Consider the following 21,663-nt stretch of genomic DNA (forward strand, 5'->3'; position numbering starts at 1 on the left):
TAGCAAAGTAGACAAAATGAGCTGCTGCTGAAGACAAGTGAGCAAGCCGCCTGGCACCGCCCTACCAGAGGGACTAGGGATGTGAATTCCCAGCATGCTCTGCAGCAGCGTGGACAGCCAGGGACACTCAGAGGCTGGAAGGAAGATGTTCCTACAGCTGCCGGCAGTCGGTATAGGAGTGCCCAGGGGCCACATGTGATTCTGATGGATCTGGCTAGGTCAAGAAGGAAGTTTCTGAGCTTTACAAAAGTGAAAACTGTCCTAACTGATAAGTTTAATCACATTTCTGGTATCTTCAGAAGAGAACAGGGGACAAGAAGATAGAGACCCCGGGAACGCCTTCCCCAACACAGCACACTCACACCTTTACGGCAGAAAGGGCGCTTCATTCCAGATTGTTGCTGAATCCGATACCTGGATTGACTCCAAATACAAATGTGATGTGAAATATTGAAAACTGAGATTTATTATTCATCTACTTTGTACCTTCTTTAATCCTCCAAATAAAGTGTCAGTCTCCAGCTCAAAGTCCTGGTCCAGCTCCTCTTCGTGTTCTGACCAAAAAAAAAAAAAAAAAAAAGTCTTCGTTAGTCACAAATCTAAACAAAACTGGGTTGGCTGAAGAGCTGAAGCACTGAAAGAATTGGACTATGTCCTGGAAAAGCAGCCAGTGGACTAAGCTGCAGGCACGGAAACATACCACACTCCTTGACCTTGCTTTCCAGTGTTCTGTGACCTAAGTTCCTGGAAATATGTAGAGCCACTGATGGAAACTTGGCTTGTAATAAGGGTCACAAAAGGAGAGAGCAAGGGAGAAGAGTTTCCAACACAGGAAAACATGGGAAGGGTTACTGCAAATGGCCCATGTGCACACGCTGTTAGAAATTTTGGGCCGGGCATGGTGGCTCACGCCTGTAATCCCAACACTTTGGGAGGCCAAGACAGGCGGATTACAAGTTCAGGAGTTTGAGACCAGCCTGACCAACGTGGTGAAACCCTGTCTCTACTAAAAATACAAAAATTAGCCAGGTGTGGTGGCACGGTCAGGAGAATGAGGCAGGAGAATTGCTTCAACTGGGAGGCAGAGGTTGCAGTGAGCCAAGATTATGCCATTGCACTGCAGCCTGGGCAACAAGAGCAAGACTCCATCTCAAAAAAAAAAGAAATTTTGACACAGACTATGCCGCAAAACTATGGTGATTGGATCCGCTATGATATAATGCTAATAAAATATAATCAAATAGTCATATAATGGTAATGAGCATGTTTATAAGTAAATAATACAGTTGATTTGAAACAAAAGATAAAATCTGCAAACACTTCTTGAGGATGTACAGTAACCAGACACAGTACAAGATACTAGGAAAGAAATGGAACCAGACTGGCATGGCTTTTGTCTTCCTAGGGCTTACTGTTTACTGCGGAAGATAGACAAACACAGAATAAGAAACTATGATAGCGCTGATGAGTGCCATGATGCAGGAAGGAATGCTGTGGGGGCCGATGCTGAGATCTGTGCGATGTCCTCTAGGCAACTGCATGGGTGCGGGTGGAGCTCAAAGGAATGCTGCTGGAGATAAAGACGTACAAGTTCTCAGTATAAGGGTGGGACAAAACCACCAGAATGGCTGAGATTCCCCCCCAAAAAAGGTCAAAGAGTACACAGACAAGAACGGGGAAATATTAACGCATATCAGATCAACAAAAGTATAAAAACCTCAAGAAACCAAAAAGGAGCTATCCAGAAGGAAACCCAGGAGAGAGTGCTGTCACTAAAATATAATCATGAAATAATGCTGGTTTCAGAGTAGGATCAAGGGGCAGATTCACACACACTAGATGCAAACAGCAAGCCAAGCATCAGACCACGGGCAACATTTAGGAACAACAGAAAAGAGACGGTCTTGCACACCGGTCCAGGGTACACATGGCACACCTCCAGGAGCCCCAGCCACAGTGCACTCCAAGTGATCTGGGCATGCCATGGAGGTGTGTGATTGCAGTAGGGCACTGGTCCTCTCTGTGACAGCTGCACGCAAGACCACATTGTGTGGGTGTGCGTGCACCTATTTGCGTGTTGCACTGCACACAGACACACAGACTCAAGTCCAAAGGAACAATTGGCAAACAAATGACAAGTTACTGTGATCCAACAAAGAAGTAACAGAAACCTCTGAATTCATTAAGGCAAAGAGGGTAGAAAAACTTTCTGCCTCTTCCCTCTTCTGTTTTGGCTTCACTTTCACACAAACTGCAACCTTTAGAAACATCAGAGTTATACGGGATTAAAACAAAGCAAAAACTTAAGCTCTTTTTCTTGGTGCTTCTTAAGAGTTCTTTCAAAAGCAGTGGCATTTACACATTAGCCTCAGATTTTCTGAGGCTGGAACATATCTCCCTCTAGTGGGAGAAAGGAACCCCATAGCAGACAAGAGAATTATAATGAAATCTTGCCTAGTGCTGTCCAACAGAAATAGAACACAACCCACACTTAAAATTTTAAAGTTTCTAATAGCCACAAAGTTTAAAAAAAAAAAAAGTGAAGTTAATTTTATTTATTCCACTATATCCAAAATTGTATTTCAATATAAAATCAATATTAAACAGTTATATGAGTTATTTTACATTCCCTTTTTCTAATTCTTTATAATCCTATTCACATGTCATCTTTATAGCACACCTCAATTTGGCCTGGCCGTATTTCAAATGCTCCCTATCCAGATGTGGCCCACGAGTACAATATTGGACAGCATAGCTCTAGACCAAAAATCCGTCCTCGGCCAGGCGCGGTAGCTCACACCTGTAATCCCAGCACTTTGGGAGGCCAAGGCAGGCAGATCACCTGAGGTCAGGAGTTCAAGACCAGCCTGGCCAACATGGAAAAACCCCATCTCTACTAAAAATACAAAATTAGCTGGGCGTGGTGGCAGGCGCCTGTAATCCCAGCTACTCGGGAGGCTGAGGCAGGAGAATTGCTTGAACCCGGGAGGCAGAAGTTGTGGTGAGCCTAGATCATACCATTGCACTCCAGCCTGGGCAACAAGAGCGAAACTTCATATCAAAAAAAAAAAAAAAAAAAAACCTTTCCTCATGTTTTGGAGAATTCATATAAATCACCTTTGTCTCATTTCTTGACACAAATGCTCCCTGACATAAATTTTAAATTGTAACTTAAATCCATTCATGACCTGTTTGGAACTCACTGTTTTCAAATTGTCTTAAGTTAGCTGAAAATCTCAGCTGCAGAATGTAGTTGATACAGGAGAACCTGTGGCAGGACATCTTTCCACAAGCTGCAGTAACCCTCAGAATTTCTGATTATATCTTCTGGTAACCGCCCTTTGGGTTCATTCGGCCCACTGCCCAGATACAGCGGATTTATCAAGACAGAGGAATTGCAATAGAGAAATTTAATTCACACAGAGCTGCCTAAATGTCAGATGGGAGTTTTATTATTACCGAAATCAGTCTCCTGAAAATTCAGAGACTGGGTTTTTTTTGTTTTTTTCCCAGAAGTCTTACTCTGTCGCCCAGGTTGGAGTACAGTGGTGCGATCTTGGCTCACGACAACCTCCACCTCCTGGGTGCAAGTCATTCTTCTGCCTCAGACTCTCAAGTAGCTGGGATTACAGGTATGCACAACTACGCCCAGGTAATTTTTGTATTTTTAGTAGAGATGGGGTTTCACCATGTTGGTCAGGCTGGTCTCGAACTCCTGACCTTGTGAGACTGGGGTTTTTTAAGGATAATTTGGCAGGTAGAGGGCCAGGGCTGATTGGTCAGGTTGGAGATGAAATCATAAGGAGTCAAAGCTGTCCTGCTGTGCTGAGTCAGTTCCTGAGTGGGAGCCACAAGATCAAATGAGCCAGTTCATCGATCTGGGTGGCACCAGCTGATCTCTCCAGTACAGTTTGCAAAATATCTCAAGCACCAATCTTGGGTTTTACAATAGTGATGTTATCCCTAGGAGCAATTGGGATGGTTTAGAATCTTGTGGCCTCTAGCTACATAACTCCTAAGCCATAATGTCTAATTTTTTTTTTTTTTTTTTTTTTTTTTTTTTTTTGAACATAAACTCAAGATTTTATTGTCGTCATAATAAAAGATGACACTTAGAACTGGATCACTTGGCCCTTTCTCTTCTTATCTCCTCCCAGTTCAAAATGCTTGCATCTTTTAATAGCCAGCATTCTCTTAGATCTGCAGTTGGGCTCAACGCACTCAAGCCTTAGCACAATCTTCTTTGTAGTTTTAGCCTTTTTCCGGAAAATCGGCTTAGTTTGCCCACCATAGCCACTCTGCTTCCTGTCATAACGCCGCTTTCCCTGGGCATAGAGAGAATCCTTGCCCTTCTTGTACTGTGTCACTTTATGGGGTTGGTGCTTGCCACACTTCTTACAGAAAGTCCGGCGGGTTTTAGGGACGTTAACCATGCTTGCGTGAGCGCTATCGGCACGGAAAGCATAATGTCTAATTTTATGACTAATTTGTTATATATAGCAAAGGCATATATAAAATATATATAAATATATATAAATATAAATATAAAAATATATATAAATATAAATATATATAAATATTTATATATAAATATATATTTATATATTTATATATTTTTATATATGCCTTTATATATAATATATAAATATATATAAATATATATAAATATATAAATATATATAAATATATATAAATATATATAAATATAAATATATATAAATATATAAATATATATAAATATATAAATATAAATATATAAATATATATAAATATATAAAAATATATTATATATTTATATAATATATATAAAATATAACAAAGGCAGTTATATTTATAATTTTTGCACAGGCAGTTTTATTCTTAGGGAGGGACCTCAGACCTTCATTCTTTGAGCAGAACTGGAGTTTTTATCCTAAGTCAAATACAGTCAAGCAAGAGGCTGCTACAAACAGAAAAGAAGCCTTCTGTGCCTGGGAATTCTCTCCCCATCACACAGGACTGTCTGGCAGAACCTGCTCTTTCTTCCAGTGCCCTGGTTCTATTTCCCCAAATTCAGTGCTCCACAAAACTGCCTGAGAGCATAGAAATGAAGCAATTTCTGCTGATGAGTCCTTATTACCATGTCAGCTGTTGATTCTTCCCTTCCACAAAAGGATACATCAAAGCTCCATCCTACCTACTGAGTGAGAGGATTTACATTTTAATCGCTGCCAATGAGCTGTGGTGGTAAACCCTTTACTTAAAACCTCTAACCAACCTACCCCTTTTCACTCTCAGCATTTTGATGGGAAATTAATTCTGCAGTGTGTGTAGTAAGAGGGCAATAATCAGAAGAAAACACATACACACACACACCCTAGTATGACACAAGCCACTGCCAGGGAGCAGCACACCCAGTCATGGGGCACGTGCCCCGCTGTTTCTATGCATTGGCAAAACTCTAATCAGCTCCTACTGATTATTTCTCCAGGAAGCCATGAGTACAATAGACTGTGGTCTTCACTGAGAATGGGGAGGGGGGCACAGAAAAGATGGGCTTCTAATGATAGGAGAATTTAGCGGTAAGCAACTCTCAAATATTCTTCTGCAGATTATCCTACAGAAAGGGGGTGGCTTTTCATGACACTCTGGAGGCCTAGGGGCTCCTTCTTTCCTCTTCCAATTTCCACTTGAGGAATAAAAAAGTGATTTAGAAATAACTCAAGGAAAAGCAAATCAGATATGTCAATGGATGTAAAAGGAGACACTGCATAAATGTACTTCAAAACTGCCAAATGGGGCTGATCATCTGCCACTCACCTGAGAAATTCTGAGTCTGCAGGGGCAAACCACCAGGTGCGTAATTTGCATGGAAAACTTTAGAGCTTCTGGGAGAAGTAGAAGCAGCCTGGACTGAAATGGAAACTCTCAAGCCAAGAGTAAGCCATAAGCTGCTCTGTGCATGTTCAGGGGTCTGACATGGAGCACCAGCTGAGAAACAGAAGGAATGAGGAGCTGTGGAGTCTAACACTAGGGCTTGCCCACAAATGCCCTCTAGCCTAGGCTCTGCCCCATGTCATTGTGGGAGGCTTATTAGAAGTCTTAAGAAAGCAGATTACCTGGAAGCCAACACTCTCCTATGTAAGGATAAAAAAATATTTTTCCTCTTTCTTAGGTTCATGACTGAGGCCCCTATAACAAAAGGCACATTAACAAGAGAAGAGCATACAAATGTATTTAATGTAAGTTTACATGATACAGGAGCCTTAGTAAGGAAATGAAGACCCAAAGAAATGGCTAAATTTTTATTTTATTTTTTGAGATGGAGTCTCACTCTGTCACCCAGGCTGGAGTGCAGTGGTACAAACTCAGCTCACTGCAAGCTCCGCCTCCCGGGTTCACACCATTCTCCTGCCTCAGCCTCCCAAGTAGCTGGGACTACAGGCACCCGCCACCACACCCAGCTAATTTTTGTATTTTTAATAGAGACGGGGTTTCACTGTGTTAGCCAGGATGGTCTCGATCTCCTGACCTCATTATCCACCCACCTCAGCCTCCCAAAGTGCTGGGATTACAGGCATGAGCCACCATACCCAGACAAATTTGTATATTTTAATGCTAGGTTTGATGAAGATTGGACAGTCATGGAGAAATAGATTTGGATAAAGTGAGTATGTTCTAATGGTAATAAACTGAGGGGAACTTAGCAAGACCTATTTCTTCTGTGTGATCCTTCATCTTCTGAGATAAGGACGTTCCCTTCTTTTCTGTATAGAGAAGGCACCTCTCACATGAGAGTTTTATGACCTGCTTCAGGGGAGAAAGATTGGGAGTAACTTTCCTGCTTTTGCTGTTTTCTCAAATGCCAAGGTGCCATGTTTTGAGGTAGTGCTCCTGAACCCCCAAACACCTACCTGAAGGACCAGTGTTAACCCAGGAGGAAAATGCCAGTGCAAGGAGGAAGGGATAGGCTACAAGACTTGGGATCCATTCCAATAGGAAGACAGTGATTCAACTGTTTCCTAAGACCCTGGCCATAGATAACAATGGAAACCACAGCCAAATATAATGTGAAGCATCACCAAACAGAATGTTTGGAGCCTTGGCTGTTCCACAACACTCACTGTTAATGCTTCAAGACAGGCTGTTCAGTTCCCGGCTCCTACAGGAGAAGTGCAATTGGGTCTTTTCACAAGCCTTGTAAACTGAAGGGCCCCTGGTGGCCCCAGCCATACTCAGTCAGCTCACCTGGTTCCAAGAGCAAGGACACCTGTTCAAGGACAGGACCAGTGGCCTTTGTTTTCCCACCCTGGACTGGGTTCTCCAGAGTTACTGATCATCTTGCAACCACGTTCCTCTAATCACAAAAGTCAGTGGGAAAAATTACTTCCTAACAAAGCCCATGACCCATGAGAGGTTGGCACATTGCATGAAGAATGTAAAAGAAAGAATTAATCTATAAATGAGCTTCTGTATCCTTTCTTCATAAATCGAGCTTAGTAATAATGAAGGCCACAGGTTTATACAGAAATAAACAAAAGATAGAAGGTGAATGTGTTCAGCTATACTAGCTGTATCCCACTTTAAGAACAACTATATAAAAACAAAGAAATAGGGAGTAGTGATTCAAATAAATACTTTGCACTATAAAAAGCAAAGGCTCTTTAAATATGAGGGCTCCCTGGTGCTAGAGTTTATTTAAAATAACATTAACTACAGATATATCACTGAATATTAAAAAAAATTTAAAAAAAGCCTGTGACATGAAAACGCCAAATCAACAGGAAGCACAATTTCATTTATAAAAACGTCATTAATATGCAACTTTTCAGGAACATAGCTACTTCATAAAAGAAGATGTGCCTGGGATCTGTAAAATCAGAAGGTTCTAGGGTAGCTGCTTTTCATTAGAAAATAATTTTCACAAGCCAGGCATAGTGGCTCATGCCTATAATCCCAGGACTTTGAGATTCGGCTTGAGGCCAGGGGTTTAAGACCAGCCTGGGCAACATAGCAAGACCCTGTCTCTAAAAAAAAAAAAAAAAAAAAAAAAAAAGCCAAGCAAGTGTGCAAGTGTGGTAGTGTGTGCCTGTAGTCCTAGCTACTTAGGAGGCTGAGGTTGGAGGATCACTTGAGCCCAGGCACTTGAGTTTGCAGCGAGCTAGGATTGAGCCACTACACTCCAGCCTGAGCAACAGAATGAGACACTGTCTCAAAAATAATAATAATGAAATAGAAAAATATGAATTGCTCAAACTGACTTAAGAATGAAAACATACCAATAACCCTGAAAGGTACTGAAAAGTTTTCAATGAATCTACTCCCAAAGAGACTTCATGCCTAGACAAACTTAGAAGTGAATAACAACAGACACTGATGCAGACATTTCATATACTACTTTAACAGTTCCATAATATTTTTAAAAATGGAATCATCTCCAGTTGTTTTATAAAGCTAACAGAATATCAAGATTGAAATTTGGGGATGAGACAAAACAAAATTACAGGCCAACCACTCTCACTTAGAAATCCGTATTTTTTTTTAGCCCTAGGGAAAAAAGCAGTATGTTTAAAAATACCATGGTCATAGTAGGTTTGTAGTAGGAATGAATCCGTATGGTTTGCCTCTGGAAAACTGATAACTTTAAAATATCATATCAATAGGTCAAAAAAGGAATAGGTACTTTAAAAACAAATAAAATTCAACACTTACTGCCAATTTAAAGGGGCTAGGATTCCTTAACATGAGTTTTTAAAAACAAGTAAGTAAAGCTTGTTCAACCTTTCACTATACAGAGATTTCCATTAAAGTCAGAATTAAAACAGGATAACATTCAACTATTGTATTGTTCTAGATGTCCTAGCAAAGCAAAAACAAATGAAGCAAAACTACTATCATTATCTGTGGATGATATTATCTAAATAGAAGAACAAGGAAGATCAAGCCAATAGAACATAAGAGAATTCAATAAATTGCTGAAATATAAAAATACATAAACCAAAATAAATACCTTTAGTGTAGATCAGAAATAATCAGCTAGAAAATTTGGAAAATATCCCAATCACAAAAGGAGAAAGGAAAAGACTCAGAAATAATCTTAAGTTTTAGCAGAATCTATTATGACGACAACCACAAACCTTCATTAAGGGAAGTGATGAAAGATTTTGAATAAGCAAAGAAAAAATATATTCTTGGATAGAAAGACACATTATAAAAATATCAATTATTTACAAATTAATTTATAAGTTTATTACAATTCTAATTAAAACCCTAATGATTTTTTGAAAGTAGCCAATTTCAAATATATATCTGGAAGAATAAGCCAGTAAGAATAGCCTAAGAAAGATCTGAAAACAAAGAACCAATAACTAGTAACTTACTCCAGATACTTAGGCATTTTGTAAATCAAAAATAATTAAAACAGCGCAGTATTGATGTAAGAATTGATTGAGAAATCAATTAAACAGAATATAAAAATTTAATATGTGAGGCCAGGTACCCTTGTTCATGTCTGTAATCTCAGCACTTTGGGAGGCCAAGGCAGGAAGATTGCTTGAATCCAGGAGTTTGAGACCAATCTGAGCAACATAGAGAGATCTTGTCTTTTTATAAAATAAAAAATAAAAATAAATTTTAAATTTTAACAAAATAATTCAGTACATGATCAAGATTGCATCATAATTATCATAATCACCAGGAATCCCAGCACTTTGAGAGGCCAAAGAGTTTGAGACTAGCATGACTAACATGGCGAAACCCCGTCTTTACTAAAAATACAAAAATTAGCAGGGTGTGGTGGTACACACACACCTGTAATCCCAGCTACTCAGGAAGCAGAGGCACAAGAATTGCTTGAATCCAGGAGGCGGAGGTTACAGTGAGCAGGGATCGTGCCACTGAACTCCAGCCTGGGTAACAGAGCAAGATTCTGTCTAAAACTAACCAAACAAACAAACAAACAGACATAATGTTTAGTTATCTATTTGTGAAAAAATATCACATCATATACTAAAATACACTTGAGATGGATTGAAGAGCACTCAACTTGCTGAGAGTAGTAGAGAAAAATGGATCTCCTCCTTTGGAAGCGTTAATAGGCACAGACTTCCTGAGAGAGCAGCCTGGGTACGTCTAGTAAGCACCTGAAAAATGGTTGTGTGGTTTTACTCTATAATTCTTCTTCTAGAAATCTGAGAAAAACAATCAACAATCCAAACACATTCTTTACAAAGTAAATGAGCTAAGCATTCAACTCATGACATTGAAATAAAAAGGAACAGAACAAACCTAAAGAAACAATAAGGAAGGAAATAATGAGATAAGGGCAAAAATCAATGAGTTAGAAAACAAAAAGAAACAACTGAGAAAATAAAGCCAAATGCTGAAAAGATTAATAAGATCTCTGGCACCATTGATCAAATAAAAAGAAAAAAAAATAGAAGGGAGGGAGAAGTGGAAAGAGGAAATGAAGGGAGTGAAGATGAGGCAGATAAAATATAAAATAATGAAACAACAAAAAAATTTTTAAATAAGAGTTAAGAACCACAATATACTAATCAAACTGAAAACCTACATAAAGTATATAGATTCCTAGAAAGCTATAAAATGTCAAAATGGGTACAAGAAGAAATAAAACATTTCAATAAGAACGAATAGGTGGTAAACTGAAATGGTCAAAGACTTCCCCTCCCAGGTGCTTTTTAAAAAAACAAAAACAAACAAACAAAAAAAAACAGGTGACTTCCTTCTATCACCAGGATTTTCAATGATGGGAATTCAATAGTTTTTATTCTGAATATTGCATTAAATTGACATGGCCAGAAAAATATATGGCATTCTTTTAGGCAGAGGCATCAATTCGTTCAAGGCCTATCACACAAGCCTTCTGATGCACGGTACATTGCATTTTCACATTAAATGTAAACAGAGAGGGGCCGGGCGTGGTAGCTCATGCCTGTAATCCCAGCACTTTGAGAGGCTGAGGGGAGTGGATTACCCCAGGTCAGGAATTCAAGACCAGCTTGGCTAACATGGTGAAACCCTGTCTCTACTAAAAATACAAAAATTAGCCAGGCATGGTGGCATGCACCTGTAGTCCCAGCTACTCAGGAGGCTGAGACAGGAGAATTGCTTGAACCCAGGAGGCAGAGGTTGCAGTGAGCCGAGATTGTGCCACTGCACTCCAGCCTGGGCAACAGAGCAAGACTCCATCTCTTATTTAAAAAAAAAAAAAAAAAAAGTAAACAGAGACATAAAAAGTTTTATGTCTACTAAACCATAAGGCACCAACCTAATGCAATAGCTGTGGATTAGCCACAGTACTGCAGAGCACCAGGGGCAAGGTCAGCCAGCATAGCGGATCACTATCACCACCCCAAATATTTCCATATGACTTCAAGATATTCTAATTTGGTAGAGTTGGGGGGAAGAAGGGGTATTCTGTTGAGTCCCTGCTGTGGATTTGCTGAGAGATTCCATTTTACTAAGGCTGTTAAAATCAGTCAGCTGTCCCCAACCACGTGACAACCCCACTACTGCTGATAGAGACAGCAGTGAATGAGATACCTGCTCTGTGCCCAAGGAGAGTAGCCACGCAGATGCCCACCAGAGACATTTCACTTAACAAATACACTTGGAGCCTCTAGTCTATTCTAGGCAGCACGTTTGCTCCAGACACGAATGCCCTAAAAAAGTTCAGAGTAAAGACAATTTTTCCAGTGACCTACTTCTACAATGTGGGTAAGTAGCACTTTTTCCTGAATTAGAAAGTGAGATGTGGAACCAAGAAGGCTCAACATTGCATCAGTTGAACATACTTAGGCATGGCATGAGGATCTGGCTCCCGTGAGCTAAACTGGCAAAAGCATTTGAGGAAGATATTTCTTGGGAATGGCCTGAGAAACACTTCAGCACTGACAATAAAAGGAAAGGCATTAAGGATTAAAGAAGCTTCAGGCTAGGGAGTGGTCAGCATGATGCACAGCATGACAGCATCTGGACAGGTTAAGGTGCAGAAAAGTTTTGTACTATCCACAAAGGAACCCCTCGCCCCATTCCCAGAAGCTGCCACAACACAAGAAATAGATTTGTAAAGTCCTAGGTTTAAGCTTCAGCTCTATTATTTCTATTATTAAATATATGACCTTGGACAAGTAATACTTTTGAGCCTCAGTGTCCTCATGTGGGTAAAGAAGTATAACACCCATTACAGAAGAGAGAAACTCCAGAGGTGGCTGCCATCAGACTCTTCCTCTACATGCTGCTCCACCTGTAAAAAGGTGCAGTCTTTCCTCCCCTTCAATCTGGACTGGCCCTGTGATTTGCTTTGACCAATAAATGAGGCAGAAGTGACCTGTATAACTTCCCAGGCTGCACATGCAACAGCTGGAACCCAGCTGCCCCATTATAAATGTAAGAAATGTAAGCCACATGAAGCCATTTAGAGAGGACCATAGTACTCCACTTGACAGTCCCCAGCTGAGCTCTCAGCTGAAAGCCAGCACCAACTGCCAGCCATGTGAGTGAGCCACCCTGGATGAGTGAGCCCAATCGAGCCCCCAGATGACTGCAGCCCCAGCTGACAATATATGAAACAGGAGAAATGCCAGCTGAGTCCAGTGCAGGTATATTAAAGTCAAAATCTCACAGAACACAAAAATCATGTAATCCAACACATCAACAGGCTAAAGAAGAATAAACTGATCAAGAGATGCAGAAAGAACACTTGACAAAATTCAGCATCCATTGTGTTGGTTAGTGCTATGTGTCAACTTGACCAGGCCAAAGAGTGCCCAGATTAAACACTATTTCTAGGTGTCTGTGAGGGTGTTTCTTGATGAGATAAGCATTTGAATCAGATACAGTAGATTGCCCTCTTTAATGCGGGTGGGCACCATCCAATCCATTGAGGGTCTAAATAGAACAAAAGGAGGAGGAAGGAAGAATTCACTCTTATTTCTGGCTACTACTTGAGCTAGACCATCTTGGCTCATCTTCTCCTGCCCTCAGACTGGGATTGACATCATAGGCTACTCCAGTTCTCAGGCCTTTGGACTTGAACTGAATTGCACCACTGGCTTTCACAGGTCTACAGCTTGCAGACATAAGATCATGGAACTTCTCAGCCTCTATAATTGTGTGGGCCAATTCCTTATAATAAATCTCCTTTTATATCTATATGTAGCCTGTTGATTCTATTTCCCTGGAGAACCCTAACTAATAGAGTCATTCATAACAAAAGCTCTCAGAAAACTAGGAATAGAGGGGAACTTCCTTAACTAGATAAAAAGCATCCATAAAAAACCCACAGCTAACATCATACTTAATGGTGAGAAACTAGAAGTTTCCCCAGTTAAATTAGGAATAAGGCAAGAATATTCCCTCTCATCTCTTTTTCAACATTGTACTGGAAACCCTAATTAATGCGATACAACAACAACAAAAAAGAAAAGGTATATAAGATTGAGAAGGAAGAAATAAAATCATCTTTGCAGACGCCATGATAACCTATGTAGAAAATCTGAAAGAACTGACAGAAAAACTCCTGGAATTAGTAAGCAATAATAACAAGATTGCTATACCAAAGTCAATTGCTTTCCTATATATCAGCAATGAAATAAGTAGAATTTGTAATTTAAAACAGTATCATTTACATTGTCACTCAAAAAATGAAATACTGAGCTATAAATCTAACAAAATATGTATAAGATCTATATCAGGAAAACAATAAAACTCTCATGAAAGAAATCAAAGAACTAAATAAATGGAGAGATAGTCCATGTTCATGGATAAGAAGACTCAATATTGTCAAGATGTCAGTTCTTCCCAACTTAATCTATAGACTCAATGCAACCACAATGAAAATCCTGGCAAATTCTATTGTCTGAATGTACCACAGTTTATTAATCCATTTCCCTGCTTAATGACATCTTGATTGCTTCCAGTTTTTAGCAATTATGCATAAAGCTGCTATAAACATCTTTATTTTATGGCTGAAGTTATTTTGTAGATATCAACAAATTGACTCTAAAGTTTATACAGACAGGCAAAAGACCCAGAATAGACAACACAAATAACAGAAGACTCCTATCCAACTTCAAGACTTACTGTAAAGCTACAGTAATCAAGACATTATGGTGTTTGTGTAAGAACAGACACCTCCCATTTTGAATATACTTTATTTTTTAAAAGTAGTTTTAAAGCCAGGCATGGTGGTGCACTCCTGTAGTCCCAGCTATAGGGTGCAGTGGCTCACGCCTGTAATCCCAGCACTTTGGGAGGCTGAGGCAGGAGGATCACCTGAGGTCAGGAGTTTGAGACCAGCCTGGCCAACATGGTGAAACCACGTCTCTACTAAAAATACAAAAATTAGCTGGGCGTGGTGGTGGGTGCCTGAAATCTCAGCTACTCAGGAGACTGCGGTAGGACAATTGCTTGAATCCAGGAGGCAGAGGTTGCAGTGAGCCGAGATTGTGCCATTGCGTTCTAGCCTGGGTGACAAGAGTGAAACTAGGTCTCAAAAAAAAAAAAAAAAAAAAAGTTTTAGGTAGCACATAGCCACCAAGCTAAAGACTATTTCCCAGCCTCCCAGCTGTGCCCGTGGGACTCAGTGCTGGCCAATTGGGTGTGAGCAGGAGTGACTAGTGCTCCTTGCCAAACTGCCGCTAAAATAAAGGAGGGCCCCCATTCCCCTTCCTTTGGGCTGGAATGTGACCTGATGATGATTTATCTCCAACACTCAGACAAAGGCAACACATTAAAAATGACAGAACAAGAAGACAAAATGAGGCCAGGTCTAGTATGTCTGAGTGGAGTAATGATGAAAGAGAAATTTAAGAGTTTACTTTGAATTCTGAATGCAAATCCCCTCCACTGCCTTCAATAGCCTTTGAATCAAACCCACCAATTATAGAAGACGAGCCACAGCATCACCTAAAAGACCCAGGATTAGGGTAGAAAACTTAATGGACTCAGGTCACTGATTCAAACTATCCAAGACAGGGGGAAGCAAATGAAGGCCCACATCATCTTGACACTATTGGATCATCCTCTTGAATCTTCCACCTCTGTTCCTTTTTTTGACAGGAGTTTCCTTGTTTGATAGGAGGTCTGAAAAGCTTGGGGCCTTACCTCTGGAGACTTTGTAAACTTCATAGAAAGAATAGAAGTGGAAGCCTAGTGAGGCAAGTAGGTAAAGTGCCAGTTCCCATCGGGGCAGCATGGCTCCTTGGCACGAAGGTTCCCGATGCCTACGCTGAGAGTTTCTGAGAAACAGAGACAAAACATTAAGCCATGAACATGACACTAGAGAACAGCATCTAAACATCAATTCAGTTAGTTCACACTCCCGGAGACCCATCACTATTCAAGGTGATACAGACATAACCCCAATCAAGCTTCCTCCTCCCTGTGACCTTACTCCATCCGGCATCCAACACACACACACACACACACGCACACATATACCACACAAGTGCACCCTGCCTGTCAAAGGGGTCAGGTCTTTTCCTAGGAGTTCCCATAGCCTCCCATCAGAGTATACATCAGACAGTTCTCTACCCATTGCATAATATACCTGTCTCTTCTGTGGCGTGGACCCTCAGATAGCAGGGACCATGATCTCTGACTCACCAGCCCCTAGCACAGTGCCTGGGATGTAGCAAGAAGGGACTACCAGTGCTCTGTGAATAATAAATGGCTTCAAAAAGTCTGAAAAGTACAAACAATATCCAAACCTCTAAATCAACAGGTTCACCATCCTTGTTGTCCCTTTCAAGTATCATACTATAGGCCAGGCATGGTGGCTCATGCCTGTAATCCCAACACTTTGGGAGGCCAAGATGGGAGGATCACTTGAGGCCAGGAGTTCGAGACCAGCCTGGGCAACATAGCCAGATCCTCTCTCTAAAAGTAATAATAAAATAAAAACTTAAAATCAGCTGGGCATGGTGGCACACACCTGTTACCCCATCACTTTGGGAGGCCAAGGCAGGTGGATCACTTGGGGCCAGGAGTTCGAGACCAGCCTGGCCAACACGGCAAAACCCATCTCTACTAAAAATAAAAGAATTAGCCAGGCGTGGTGGCGCTTGCCTGTAATCCCAGCTACTCAGGAGGCTGAGGCAGGAGAATTGCTTGAATCCAAGAGGCTGAGGTTGCAGTGAGCCGAGATTGTCTCACCGCACTCCAGCCTGGGTGACAGAGTGAGACCTTGCCTCAAAAAAATATATATAAATCAAGTACCATCCTGTAGTTGATTATCATAATGGAATACTATACACCTGTCTGTCTGCCATGCATCTATGCACCTTATTTATGTATTTTTGGAGACAGGGTCTATGTTGCCCAGGCTGATCTTGATTTCCTGGCCTCAAGTGATCTTCCCACCTCAGCCTCCTGAGTAGCTGGGTTTATAGGCACAAGCCACTGTGCCAGGCCTCATCTGTACATTTCTTAAAGGGCAGTTAATGACATAACCACAGGCATCTGTGACAGACACTGCTTGTAACCCACCGCCCCTCACTACCCCTTTTCAGAATTCAGTCTCTCTTCTTACATGTCAATTAAAATTTCCTCTGGACACCAACACTACACTGCAGCTAAGTGTGGACACCCGAATAGCTCCATTCAAAAGCGTGTGAGTGAACGGACATGGCTGTGGCCATCTCTTTCTTTCCCTCCCTTTCCTGTTGAACAGAATTGGAACAGCCTCCGTGGATGAAGAGGTGAAAGCCACATGGACAAGACAGAGGCCTCTCAGTCCCCAAATCGATGTACCACACCCAAGCCCCAAAGTGCCCCAGACTACTTAGATCTAGACTGTTAGAGGGAAGAGAAATGCATTTCTAGGTTGTTTAAGCCTCACCTATTCTAGATCTCTCCATCATGGCAGCCATGACTATATTCTAAGTAATAGAGAAGGTATGGGAAAGTTAGGTCCTAAAATTCAGCAAATTAAATGATTCCAAATGTTCCAAGTAACAAAGAGTTCACTAAATTTAAACCCATTTATGGCCTTTACTGCTTTACTTAAACCTCTCAAGTATGTCTCATTGTGGATGCCAAAATAAGAGCAAAATTTTAAGCAGCACCCCCGCACCAACCCCACCAAGTACTTCTAACATGTGACAGTCATGCCAAAACCCAGAATTCACACATTGTCTCATTTTGTTTTCAAAACAGCCTGGTGAAGTAGGTGGAAGTGGAACAGGGGAGGTAGGCATTTTATAGATGACAAATGTGATGAGGTCACAGAGCCAGAAATAACTGAGCCAGAGCAAAAAAGCAAATACTGCATGATCTCACTTATATGTGAAATCTAAAAAAAGTCAAACTCACAGGAGTGGTTGCCAGGGCCTAGGGGGGAAGCGGGGAAGATGTTGGTTAAAAGATGTTGGACAGGATGAATAAATTCTGAGGATCCATTATACAGCATGGTGATTATAGTTAATAATAATGTATTATATTCTTGAAAAGTGCTAAGAGTAGATCTTAAATGTTCTCACCATAAAATGATAAGCAGGTAAGGTGATGGGTATGTTAATACCTTGATTTAATCATCTCACAATGTATAGCTAGACATCACATTGTACACCATAAATATGTATAATTTTTGTCTAAATAAATGAGTAAACAAATAAGTAAATAACTGAGCTAAGGCTCAAAGCCAAGTCTTTGGACCCAGGCCCCTGCCCCTCCACTCTGCCATGGCCAATCCCATTAATGCCAGTGTACAGTTACTCAGACTTAGAGCCTGGCTTAGAATCTGCCGCACACACAAACTCCTTTCTTCAGGCCACTGGGAGACAAAGCAGGAAGGGAAATAAACTTCAGCCTTGATAAACCATGATTTCAGAAATAAGCGGTCTTGCACCCAGAATGCCCCATTTCATTACCTAAAAGTCACCCAGAAAGTTTGGTCTGGACTTTTCCTGCAACCTAAGAGATCCAGAAGCAATCATTCATGCTTTAAAACACAAGCCTAAGCCCTAGTATTTCAACACCACTTTCTCAAGTTCCTTACTATTTTTCAGAACTGCTTCTAGCTTTATCCATTTCTATTCACAATTTATTTTTAAATACTTTCATCTTTAGAATAACAAGACTCCTTTCTGCAACTTTTCAGGAATTTGGTAGTCTTCCCTTTAGTGGGAAGGTAATTTTAACTTCTTGGCTTATAATTTAAGGTCTCACCTGTCAAAAGATGTTGCTAATACATCGGATGACCTCTTTGCCTCATGAAGAATCTGATTAGCAAAAAGCTGATCTCCTAAATGGGCGACTGAAATTTGAACACAAATGATCTTGTAGACTGAATGAAAGTTTTAGAAGGCCTGCCATTAGATGCTTTTCAGGGACATTCTATCTGAGACAATTCTCCTGCATTAAGAATTTAATCCTCAGGGAACTAGAAAATTCGGTTTAATAATTTTTCATTTTGGTGCTGCTTTTTTTTTTTTTTTTTTTTTCTTCCTGGAGACAGGGTCTTGCTCTGTTGCCCAAACAAGAATGCAGTGGCATGATCTCAGCTCGCTGCAGCCTCAACTTCCCAGGCTCAAGCAATTCTCCTGCCTCAGCCTCCTGAGTAGCTGGGATTACAGGCATGCACCACAATGCCAGGCTAGTTTTTTGTTGTTGTTGTTACCCAGGTTGGTCTCAAACTCCTGAGCTCAGGAGATCCGCCCACCGTGGCCTCCCAAAGTGCTAGGATTACAGGCGTGAGCCACTGCACCCAGCTTAGTGCTGCTCTTAGCTGGATTGTACAGTGAGTCCTTACTGAACATCACCAGTAGGGTCTTGGAAATTTTAACTTTAAACAAAACAATGTATAATGCTACTACTTTTACAATACGCTAATTGATATAAGCAAAAAGTAAGTTCCTACTGCATATTTCTGGTCACAAAAACATCAAACATCTAAATAAAGACCAAAACACTTCTAATAGTAAACACTGAAATAAACATGAGCTATACACACACTTAAAGATTAATAAGCACAGGTAAGATCATTATTTACCCAAGTTTGATGAATCAGCAAGTGATGGCAGTTGTAGTAGTGGTGGGTTAAACCAAGGAATAAAATGTTTGCAAAGCAAAAATTATAAGGAGCACCTCCTGCCACCATGCAGTTCAAAACATTTACAATTAGGGTGGGCTCACTGAGCGCTTTCATACCACATTTTTTTGGTCATGCATTTGTATGATTATCATAGACTTTACAAATTTTTATTAATTTGTATTCATTAATTCATTTTCCATCCCACTTGTTCCAATTTAGGGTCTCTGGTAGCTGGAGCCCATTCCAGCATCTCAGGACTCAAGGCAGGAACCAGCCCTGGGCAGGATGCCATCCCAGCGCAGAACCCACTCATACTCACACCCCCACACTCGTTACCAAACACAGGTTCAGCTGCTCACCACTTGCAAAACAAATTAGCAAGATAGAGGTATGGTAGAAAGAAAGTGACTTTATTACAGACCAAAGCTAGCAATGGGGAAGACAGTCTAGACTCTTGCCTTAATGGAACCACTTCAAATTTCCAAGCAAAGTGCAAAGGTTTAAGAAGGGGAAGAAAGTTGTGGCATGGGGTGAGGCAGTGCAGGCTGGCATGACTTGTTCGTATGACTTGTCTTGAATTGTTGCTCCATCTTGTGAATGGGCTGGCAACATCTGGGGCTCTGCTGGGTTGTAAATTAACTGTAGCCTCGAAGCCATCTCCCGGTAGGGGAGATTTTCACAGGTGCCTGTACTGTTTCAAGGTCTAGTCTCTGGAACCTTGACTTCAGGCTGAAGGAGCCTAAAGACCAGACTGAAAGCAGATAACAGTGGCCCCAAAGGCTCCCCAAAATGGGAGGCAATTGCAGGGATTCCTAGGAACATCTGGCTTTTGTTGAATTTGAATTCCAAACTGGGGTTGATGGCTAAGCCACTTTATGAGGCCTTTAAAAGGGACTAGATTCAGAGCCCCCTGCCTTGGACAGATGAACATCAACAGGCATTCGATGCCATCACAGAAAAACTTAATGGGGTACTCAGTTACACTCACACACTGGGACCATTTAGACACACCAATTCACCTAATGGGCACAGCTGTGGGATGTGGGAGGAAACCGAGTACCCAGAGAAAACCCCTGCAGACATAGCGAGAATGTGCAAACTCCACAGAAAGCGGCCCTAGCAGAAACTCCATTTTCTTCTACTCAGTGGTATAAGGAAACAATAACATAGTTTCAATGAAACAATAACATAGTTTCAACAATGCTCTATGTTTCCTAGACATATACGCAGAGATACATAGTAACTAGTGGCAAAACAGCAGGTAACTAAGCAGGGAAACTAGCTGTCCCCTCACCCCCAAAATTTAGGAATTGAAACAAATAGTCTCCACCTGACAGCACAGTGATACATTCTGGCACCAAACCCACCTGTGGGGTTCAGGGAGTAGGGGTGGGCGGGTGCGGGGAGAGTCCCAGGCTCTGTCATTTATTGGTTAAGGACACTTGGGTAGATAACGGCCTCCCACATGTTTTCTTATAGGATTGTTGAAGGGGTTAAATGTAAAATGCTTAGCCCAGGGCCTGGCCGTGAATAAGCACTCAACAAACATTAGTAGTTACTAGTTAGTGAATTTCACTCATCAGGAGCCTACCTAAGCCCTGACCCTGATTTTCTCCCTGAATCAAAGAAATCTGGCTGACCTTCCTGGGGTGTGCCCATCCTATGTGCATCTGGACCTCTTTCAGGAGGTTGGCATCCCCAGGGGTATCGTTAATGTCTCATTCCTCTTCTGATGCCCAATCCAAAGCCACCCTGGACAGCAAGCAAACTATCCCCGGGGGCCACCCTGCAGGCTTTCAGCCCGGTGCCTCTTCCTCACCACCTACCTCTCTGCTCCCAAGGGAATGATAGGCAGTACTTTCCACTTTCATTTTCACCTCTCCATTACACAAATGCCACCTCGAAACACCACCACCACACAGACACTCACCCATCCTCCTTAACAGAGCTTTCTTCCTCACACCTCTCTTTTCAACTCTTGCCTGTAGCTGACTGCAATGGTTACTATTTGAGACTGTCACTACGACAGTCACTACTGTTACTACTTGAGACAGTCATTAGGAGACTGAAGGAAGGAGGAGGAAGGCAGAAATGAAAACTTAAAACAAAAGTAACTATTTTAGAGGAAGGGGCCAGGGGAAGAAGAGAGCTCCCTGCTTCTAGGGAGCAAAGGCAGCAACCTCGAGCTTCTACAGCCCTTTGTTTTTATTGGGTAGAAAGAGCAGGGAGGAGGAGGTAACGACTGGTCAGCTGCTTGATTGATCACAGGTTCACGTTATTGCTAACAGGCTTCAGATTTGCCTAATCACAAGAAACACTGTGCCTGGGTGGTGACTGCCCCCCAGCATTCTTTCTGGGAGGCAGACACAGTTTGTCAGTTTGCCAACAACCTGCTTTCATGAGAAACAGTTTACTGTTTACTCATATAGCCTCCAGTGGTATACTGAGTTGATCACGACCCTCATTCTTTCGGCCTTCAACACTTGCCCACTTATCTTAGGAAAATTATTTCCCTACTTTGTTTTCCCTGTTTATTTCAGCTGTGCAGCCAGAAAGTAAATCAGAGTACATATGTCTTAAGGGATTTATGACACAATGTAAAAGAAAAGGAAAACTATATATTTGGG

At 41.3% G+C, this 21,663-nt stretch overlaps 2 protein-coding genes across 6 annotated transcripts in view; both read right to left on the reverse strand.

Moving 5' to 3' along the window:
* The window catches only part of HHAT (hedgehog acyltransferase), a 354,093-nt gene that overhangs the window by 318,030 nt on the left and 14,400 nt on the right, over nucleotides 1–21,663 (reverse strand). For 2 of the 5 annotated variants that reach the window (XM_054521192.2, XM_024251254.3), the window contains exons 2-3: nucleotides 15,109–15,242; nucleotides 487–554 (exon numbers count right to left, since the gene is read on the reverse strand). In XM_054521192.2, coding sequence (XP_054377167.1) covers nucleotides 487–554; nucleotides 15,109–15,199 — 159 coding nt within the window. In that variant the 5' untranslated portion in view covers nucleotides 15,200–15,242. Of the gene's footprint in view, nucleotides 1–486; nucleotides 555–15,108; nucleotides 15,243–21,663 lie in introns of those variants that run through there. The other 3 variants (XM_063725377.1, XM_024251252.3, XM_054521205.2) reach the window with 2 other exon arrangements.
* LOC129048104 (large ribosomal subunit protein eL42) lies at nucleotides 4,072–4,462 on the reverse strand. Its single transcript, XM_054521213.2, has one exon. It carries the CDS (start codon nucleotides 4,431–4,433, stop codon nucleotides 4,113–4,115), a length of 321 nt encoding a protein of 106 aa, XP_054377188.1. The 5' UTR covers nucleotides 4,434–4,462; the 3' UTR covers nucleotides 4,072–4,112.

The sequence above is a fragment of the Pongo abelii genome, chromosome 1 (genome assembly GCF_028885655.2).
Source record: "Pongo abelii isolate AG06213 chromosome 1, NHGRI_mPonAbe1-v2.0_pri, whole genome shotgun sequence".
In the NCBI taxonomy this organism is placed as follows: domain Eukaryota; kingdom Metazoa; phylum Chordata; class Mammalia; order Primates; family Hominidae; genus Pongo; species Pongo abelii.